At 39.9% G+C, this 8,664-nt stretch overlaps 1 protein-coding gene across 3 annotated transcripts; it reads right to left on the bottom strand.

Moving 5' to 3' along the window:
• Positions 1 to 979: 979 nt before the first annotated feature.
• Positions 980 to 7,838, bottom strand: aggf1 (angiogenic factor with G patch and FHA domains 1). 3 transcript variants are annotated; one of them, XM_053315730.1, is made up of 16 exons: positions 7,788 to 7,838; positions 7,640 to 7,701; positions 7,198 to 7,394; positions 5,961 to 6,060; positions 5,666 to 5,868; positions 5,245 to 5,376; positions 4,929 to 5,129; positions 3,660 to 4,116; positions 3,360 to 3,468; positions 3,107 to 3,158; positions 2,905 to 3,006; positions 2,616 to 2,784; positions 2,329 to 2,408; positions 2,105 to 2,232; positions 1,911 to 2,010; positions 980 to 1,823 (listed from the first exon to the last, which is right to left on the bottom strand). In XM_053315730.1, exons 3-16 carry the CDS (start codon positions 7,381 to 7,383, stop codon positions 1,566 to 1,568), a joined length of 2,277 nt encoding a protein of 758 aa, XP_053171705.1. In that variant the 5' UTR covers positions 7,384 to 7,394; positions 7,640 to 7,701; positions 7,788 to 7,838; the 3' UTR covers positions 980 to 1,565. The 3 variants fall into 3 exon arrangements, with proteins under 3 accessions (XP_053171705.1, XP_053171707.1, XP_053171706.1); XM_053315732.1 differs by lacking the exon at positions 3,660 to 4,116 and adding an exon at positions 4,666 to 4,735 and having other exon boundaries at positions 7,640 to 7,827; XM_053315731.1 differs by lacking the exons at positions 7,640 to 7,701; positions 7,788 to 7,838 and having other exon boundaries at positions 5,666 to 5,866; positions 5,964 to 6,060; positions 7,198 to 7,335.
• Between the last annotated feature and the right edge of the window lie 826 nt (positions 7,839 to 8,664).

Here is an 8,664-nt window from a genome sequence, read left to right as displayed (position 1 = left end):
ACATGCTCTCCCAGTGTCAGAAACTGGTCAAGCCAGATCTCTCAAAGCCCTCAGCTACCTCCTCATATAAGAATGAATTCTCGCTTTATCTCATGACACGGTTTCTTTTTATGGCTCAGACTTTCTATTCGATACAGTCATACAATGTGATCCCTCCCAGTTCTGTTGCACTACAGTATCATGGGCTGAATGTTTACTTCCAGTGAGGGCAGGGAGATGAGGGAGGAGACGTGAGAAGAAGAGGGAGGGACGAGAGGACCCACCTGTCATCAAACTTGTGTCAAAAGAAGTCTGAGAGTACTAGTGTTACCTGCTGAACTGTCTCAGAGGAGCACAGGAGAGTATGTCTATTAGCTAAGGGAATCATACACTGTCTGTTGGTTGACGGGTAGGAAGATCAAAATGGGTGCCTCTGCAAGTCAGAAGAAGGGCAGCAAGCAAGGCAGCTCAAGGAGTCACACCAACAATGTAACGTGAGTAAAATCGCTCACTTGTTTGATGCTCTTTAGTTTTATTGTGCAATTTAACATGTCATTGTCTTATTCTGTGACTTCAAACGTGTGCCACAGCTCAACAAGTGGAGGCTTGTTAGTAGTTATAGAATTTTGCAATACGCATGTTCATCTGCAAAACTTGAGGTATGATATCTAACAATGCAACAGCAATGAGATCACTAAACAAATACTATGTTTTACTCTGCTGTAAACTACAATACTAAGCTTATATCTGCATTGACATTCTTTTTCCAGTTAGTGAGACTGGCCTCTGTTCAACCGTACACTGACACACACATGCAAATATTCACACACCCTCAAAATGAACCTACAGATAAGCTTGCGCAGTGTGCACAGAGGGACAGTAAAATAAGTTTGCTCACTTGGCCTGACGAGTATGTGGATGTGTGTGTCATTGACAATATGAAAGGATTGGATCTTATGTAATAGACTGTAAATCAAACAGAACCACAGTTGTGAGCATGACTGAAATTTAATGTACAACATGAAAAAAATGGGGTTGGAACATCATTATACCCCAACAGTTGTGACTGGTTTAAGATGATAAGTTACATTACTGTCTAAACACAATATACAGTATGATCTCACTGTGAGAGATATATCACTGTGTCAATATTTGCTTGAGGCGATTGATGTCCGTTTGGTTTTTAAAAGGCACAGTGGCAGCTCTGCCCTCTGTGGGGTGGACTGCAGGCATGTTGGACAGTGAATGTTTGTCTGTCACTCTTCCTCTGAGTGTTTTAGACTGTAAACGTTCCACAGTTTGCTTATTGAGGAGAGGAAGAACCACATCCTGCAACCACTGAGAGTGACTCTTACCAATCGAGGACATATGTTTATGCACAGCACAGGACAACTTGTTGATAAGACAGTGCGTTGCTGTCAGATTCTCAGAGCAACATTTCATTGTCATTCATTGACTAAAACAAAGTGAAATTACACAATTTACTATCTTTACTTCAATTTACAAATATCACAATTGCTGTTATGCATCAAATTTCCCCACTCGGCTGATAAATCCACTGTAAACATACACACTTGTGCCATATCCTAGCTTTGGCCATCTGTATCACAACCTGTGGGAGTGTCTGTGGCCTCAGGTTGTTCTTCTCCTCTTACCCAGGATTTGGGTGATTTGTTCTTCTGTGTTTTGGGCGGCAGCATATCAGACTGGCAGGTGTCAGCGAACCTCTCTCGTGCTTTCTCCCAGTTCTTCTGCGATTTTGATTTGGTCAGAGAGACATCATCTAGAGACATGGCGCCACCGGCCCCTAGACCTGACTGGGACTTTCTTATTTTAAGTTCAATCTGTAAAGGATGTAATGACAAAGATCAGAGCTACATCTAAATCAAAGTATCGACATGACGTGTCCACATTTTCTGGCAGAAACTCACCGGGTTTTTCATTCCAGTTCCCTCTTTACCCAGTCCTTCTCCTTTCTTCCAGCCCATCTTTTCCAACATCTTCCGCCCTTTATTGACTTCACTGATCTCTCTTTGATAGGACAAGAAAGAGATAGATGATTAACACTTACATTCATAATTTTTTTCCTATCTTTAGCTATTACAGTCCATGACCACATACTTACACATGAACGGAAGCAGGGGCGTCATTTCTTTGGAAAACACCCTCACTGCCCACATTCTGTCGTCGAGACTCTGCTCGGTCCTTGTATTTGGCGTTCCTCAGAGTTTTAGCCTCTTCATATTCACTACTCTGTTCACAGAAAAACAGTTTAAAGATGTGACTAGCTGCATAAAGAAAAGAGGGGGTAAACTAAAACTGGCCGCAGCTCACCCTGGTAACACTCACCTGCAGGCCGTATTTGGCCTTCATCTGCTTCAGTTCCTTCTGTCTTAGTGCTTCTTTATCCTCTTTGGTGAGAGCAGGGCCTTTGGGAAAGTACAGCAAGAGTAAAGGTAAATCTAACATGAAGATGGATGACATCATGAAGGTAAACAACCATAGCACGTGAATGCTATCTCACAAAGAGCCTTTGTTTGTGGAATGGATTAGATCAGGCTTTTCAAACACTTGGGCACGTATACAAAAAAAGGTCTGATTTTACTGTGGGTGTGTTTTCTCTTGGTGTGGCTCACCTGCACTCTCCTCTCCTCTCCTGTGTTTGCTGAGGTGAGCCATCACCTGACCAGGCTCACAGCCATCACAGGTATCGGTCCCTGAGTGGATGTGGAATGACAGCACAGTCTCTCCCATCTTCACCTCATCACCGTGCATCAGTGCATGTGGCTCACACTTGGTTTTGGGCTGCAGACAACAAAACAAGTATGCACTGAAGAGACTGAAGTTTTACTGATAAGGTGATGACTGAAAGAGATGATTTCAGAAGCAAAAACAAAAAGAAAAAAAGAAATACACAATATTGACCTGTAAGATTCTGTTGCCGTTGATGACTGTTCCATTCTGGCTTCCCTGGTCCACTAGCATGTAGCTCTGCTGCTCCTGGTCAAAGTACACCTCCGCATGGAACTAGAACCAAACACAGTTCACATTTAGATACACCATATACACCTGTAATATGCAACATGACTCATTTTGATGCCTGGAGAAACAAAGTGAACTGGGGTACCTTGCTGACTCCCATTTCTGGTATTCTGATTGCATGGTCCATGTCTTTCTCTCTGGAAAAAAAGAGACAGTATGTGGTCTTCAATGAGACTGCTGACCCATTAAGTAAATTATGACTTCAGAGGCTAATTCTTTCTATTTTTACTTGGTGAGAAACAACTTGTAACATCATTGTGTCAAAGTATTAAACCTCTTACTGAAATGAAACTCATGCTGCCGCAACATGACAAGAGAAAAAGAAAAAGAGCACAAACCTGCCAATGGTGGCTGCAGAGTCGGCTGTGATGATGAACAGAGTGCCCACCTGCAACACTGGAGATCTGACCACAGTCACTCTAACACAGGGAGGCCAAATGTCTTTAGCTACAAGAAAAACAAACCGCAAAACAGTGAAGAGTGCATTACCATGGCAACATGATGGCCTCGGAAAACTACAGTGCTGGGACCAAATTAAAAGTGGCAATCTAACTCACTTTAATTACTTCCAGATTAAACAAAAACTTAATTGTGCGCATGTGTGCCCAGAGAAGAATTCAGCTTGTTTTCCCGCTCACCTTCCTGACTCTGAGTTTCCATCTCTGACTCTGGGCTCTCATTGGAGGGGGAGACAGAAGAGGATGAGAATGAGGATGTGGAATCCCACTCCTCTCTCTCTGACTCAGTGATCTCGCCCTCTTCTGGCTCGCTGTTCCCATTTGAGTCATCACTCCGAGCTACTGGACTCTTTTTCTTCTTTTTCTTCTTTCTTCTTTCTTCTTCTGACTTTGATTTCTTCTTTTTCTTCTTTGATTTTCCCTTTTCATGGTGGTGTGAACCATTTTTCTGTTTCTTCCTCTTTGATGAAGATTTGTCCCTCTCCTCCCGGTGTTTGGAGTCTTCACCATGCGGAGCCAGGTCTGGACTGTGAGACCTTCGCTTCAGTTTCCGTGAATCCTTGGTCCTCTTGGGTGTTTTCCGTTCGACCCACTCAGTTTCTTCTTCTTCCATTTTCACCTCATCGAAAACGAGTTCCTGGCATCAGACAGTCAACAATGAGATTATGTCTCAAGTAACGTTCGCTGACAGCTGGCTTTGTGGAGTGCAAGTGTTTCCCCACAACATTCTTATTGGTCTCAGTCTTCAAAGAAAGTTCCCTACAGACATCCACCAAATCCTCAGTGATCCACAAAATACCAAATTATTGAGTCATTAGAAGTCTATGACATAGTGCAGAGCAGCCAATGAACATTTCAAAGATGTTAAAAGCTGTCAGATGAACAGCTGTGGGGAAATATCCTACATAAAAAGTTTTCAAATGTTTTATGTTTCATGTGTTTACCACTAGTTTTGCTGTCATGATTAGTGATTGTGTTAAAGTGTCCACACTTATTATATTCACTTGGATATAAGATTTCTTGTATATTTCTGGGGGGGGGGCATTTTTTGCTTGGAATTATATGAGAGATTTATAACTATTTAAGCCTGGAATTATGATGGCAAAAACTATTAAACTAAGGCCCAGGTGGATAATTAGCAGATATATTTTTAAACTGCTTTGTGTGTTGGTAATAAAAAGTGTACCTCTGTAGGAAGCAGCATTCCAGTAAGAGGAAATCTTCATATTAGCCAATGAGTTAGTCACCTCTTGCACCTAGGGCATAGGAATAGTCTTTTTAGCCAACTAGCTTCAAATTTAAGAAAAAAAGGCAACATCTCAAGACTGAGACCAAAAAATGAGGATGTGAAACATTGCAATTTTTATTATTAACTAAAAAGCCAGCAGTCAGCCACCAAAAATAAAGTATGTATTCAATGCATGAATAATAGATCCAGCTGTTATGTACCTTATCTTCTTGGTGTGAGGTTCTCTTCGCCCCTTTCTTGACCCGTCTGCCTTTCTTTTCAGCAGCACTCTTGTCTTGGCAAGGCTCTGTACCAGTTTGTGCAGCAGGGAGCTCAATCTTGGAATGGAACTGGTATCGTCCGCTCTCTGCATCATAGTAGTAGTAAATGCCTGTGTTGGCATCATAATAAAGCTGACTGGCCTGAGGAACATAAAAACACCCAAGATCAAAAGACTGGTACAAAAAGTCTGCCAAAACATCACTGCTCAGAGTAACAATACACAGCCTCGTTTTACAGAAAAATGTGTTGACGAACCGAGTCGTAATAGAAGCCCGTGCTGTGGTCGTAGTACATGCCACTTGTCTCATCAAAGACAAAGCCAGTCTGGGTCATAGCCTGCTCAGCAGTGGCCCTCAACATGTCAGCTATGGAACCTCCATCGCCCTCCTGAAAAAGACAACATATATTTTCATCATGTAAACTCAATTTTACAAATCCAACTTATCCATCACATCAACATCACCTTATATGAGCATTAGAGAAGACTAAGCAACATAGTCAATTTATTATTGATCTAACAATTCTGATACTGGCAGTTAAGTTTATTTTTTAAATGAACCATAAAGTAAAAATATGAAACATTTGTGATTACTTATGCTTCAATAAATTGATGTCTTTTGAAGGACTTGTAATGTATTGATTAGAAAGCCCTACATGGGATACATAATAAAATCACCTCAGTGGGGACTGCTACAGTGCTGTCAGGTTGACCTGACACATCTGCAGCTGCTGCTTCGTTCGGTGTTGTAACCTCTGTTGCCTCGTTGCCATCAGCTGTTGTCTCGTTGCCATCAGCTGCATCCGCTGTGATCGAGCTTTCCTGAGTGTCAGCTCCCTCGGGGTTCTGATAGCAGCCTCCGTAGTAGTAGTTGTAATAATCTGGAAGGAAAGTTTTGCAAAAATTCTCGCATTTTCTGACACAACAGAAATGATCATCAATTTCAATCAATATACAGAAGAAAATAACACACCAGTTTCTGTCCATACGTGTTCTTCTGTCTGGGTCTCAACGTTGACTCTGTCTTTACCTTTCTTCTTCCTTTCATGAATCTCTGCACTCAGCTGGTCAACCTGAAACAAAACATTTGTAGATAAATTCAGTGAGCAAACAACCTACAGGGTCTGAAACAAGCATTGTATGTACAATATATTAAAAGGATTGTAACAATTTAAAAAATCGGTCACGTGACATATTTTTGTATATTAAAAAAAAAAGTAGTAATGTAAGCAGTGGTGGAAGAAGTATTCAGACCCTTCACTTAAGTATAAGTACCTATACAGTAATGTAAAAATATTTTATTACCAGTAAAAGTCCTGCATGAATAAGTAAAAGTACAAGACTGCAGCAAATATAAGAGTACTAATTTCACCCCTCTGGCTTATGTATACTACTATTTCTTTATACACAATTAGGCAGACTAATCTACTCATCCTCAACCTAGGGGTCAGGCTCCTCCAAAGGGACACCAGATACATTTGAGAGGGCTTTAGATGTTTTATTGAAGAAGAAAGAACAAACAACTAGTACACAAATTTATTTTCAGTTTTTGAAGTTTTCTAAGATCTTTGATTTAAAAAAAAAAAATAATATGTATTGAAATGAAACCATTTGCAAAGTTTAGAGGGAAAAATCACTACTCATTGGAGCTGTTACTAATTCATAGACTACACACCTTTTTGTAAGACGTCAACAGCTAAAAAAGTTGGAAAGCACTGGTTTCATTTTTAACAATGTATTTTTTTTTTAGCTTGTTATGTTATCCATTGTGTCATATCTTCCTCTGAAAAGTAACTTACGCTGTCAAAAAGAAATCTAGAAACTATATTTCCCTATCTATCTAGTGAAAATGAAGTATCAAATAGCATCAAATGGAAAAACACAAACACCTCAAAACTGAACTTAAATACAGCACACTAGTAAATACACCAAGTTATCTTCCACCACTGCATGTCAGGGCTGGGCCCATTCTCACTTCTATAATATGTGAGAATAGTTCCAAGAATAGAGTTTAGTCAGACCCTTTGAGCTGCTTGTTTTAACACAGTGGTTTGCACTATCATACACATCCCTCCATATAGTGACAAGATTTTATACAAATCCCAAATTTGCCTCAGGCGGTTTGAAATTAAATAACCAACTAATCACGTCAAAACTTCATCACTGAATTGTTTCTTATGGGGTGTGTGGTGTATGTAGTATGCACAGACCTGTTTCCTCAGGTCTTCGTTGTAGCTCTCTGTGCTCCTCTGTAGTCTCTCGGACTGGTGCAGCTGCTTCTGCACCTTGATCAGCTCGGCTCTGCACTCTTTGAGCTCTTGCTTCAAGGTATCTACTTTGAGACGAAGCTCGGCCACTTCAGACTCAGTGTCCTTTTCTCCATCATCGTTCTCCATGATGGCTTCAACTAAAAATGTCAGCGTTTAAGTTACTGACTTATTGACAGAAGCAGATTCAACATACTAGTGATGGTTAACGTAAGCCTGATGATCTGTCTGCATGTGGACGTAGTTATTTAAACAGAGAGTATGTAACTTTAGCACTGACACACTGAAATATGTAACTGATAAAAAGTGAGGCACTCAGATAAAGCTATCGCTACATTTGAACTACAATTGAAGTTCATGTTAGCTAACAGAGAAAGGTCCTCACCGTTTGCCTCGTTTACGTCTCTTTGGTTGTGAATTTCCTCTCAGCACGGAACGTGAACCAACCTGAAAGTTGAAAATAAACATCTTGTAACTACCGTGCATTTCCGATACAGCCGAGTACATGTTTTTGATGATAAGCAGACAGTTACAGTTATAACCGTGGAAATGTTTACAGTCCACCCTGTCCACGACCGCCATTTACTAACTAACGAGTTACGTCACAGCGGAAGTGCTTCTTCTTCGGGTTTGGCTGACTTCTTTTTCCCCCTGTGCCCATCTGTCACATCCTGTAGTACTTTGGCGCCACCTATCGGCCAACTGTGTCTATAGTTTATATTAACGAGTAAAAATCACCTCTTTTTTTTTACACGTATAATTAAGATAATATATCATGAGATGCATCTTTATTAATGACCCCCTTGGGAGAAATTCAACTTGACGCAAGCAATATAGTGGAAAAAGAGTAGCAGTGTAAGGGTGAAAGTAGTAAAATAAATAAAATAAAATAAAATAAAATAATACACTTTATTCAGCAAACAATCTCTCTGTAAATAAATGTGCAATATTCAGAAGTTCATGAGATTATATACATGTGTACAGTGTTCCTGGGATTAACATAGTGAGGACAGTATCAGTCATTTTTCCAGCCCAAAATGCATTGCTCAATAATGTCACAGAATATGACACTGTATGAATAAGACAATGTTGGCAATTCTGTTTAATTAATTTGCTTTACAAACATTTTATATTCACAAATTCAAATTCTTCAGCAAAAAGCCGAAGTTTCCAGAGCTGACTGACCATATCAACAATATATTTCTTTTATATCTGAAAGCACAACACAAAGCTGTTGATATAAGCTATATATAAGCTTTACAAGATATTTATTTTTACATAATGGATGTGAGTCACCCTGCTAATTTTATGCTTCATACTCATTAACTAATTGAATTGGTGAGGCTTATCCTTATCAGAATATTAAAAGTATTTTCAATAAAGCTTATTTCTTGATATGCTACACTGTCA

Source organism: Scomber japonicus, chromosome 3 (assembly GCF_027409825.1).
Source record: "Scomber japonicus isolate fScoJap1 chromosome 3, fScoJap1.pri, whole genome shotgun sequence".
Lineage (NCBI taxonomy): Eukaryota > Metazoa > Chordata > Actinopteri > Scombriformes > Scombridae > Scomber > Scomber japonicus.
This window is presented reverse-complemented; position numbering and strand designations above follow the sequence as displayed.

Excerpts from the sequence above, each read along its gene's own strand:
- aggf1 (XM_053315730.1), bottom strand. The coding sequence starts at position 7,383 with ATGGAGAACGATGATGGAGAAAAGGACACTGAGTCTGAAGTGGCCGAG. Across the intron at positions 3,469-3,659 it reads GGAAACTCAGAGTCAGGAAG|CTAAAGACATTTGGCCTCCC; the intron begins GTGAGCGGGAAA and ends TTTTTCTTGTAG. Across the intron at positions 2,011-2,104 it reads GCCCCTGCTTCCGTTCATGT|AGAGATCAGTGAAGTCAATA; the intron begins GTAAGTATGTGG and ends GTCCTATCAAAG.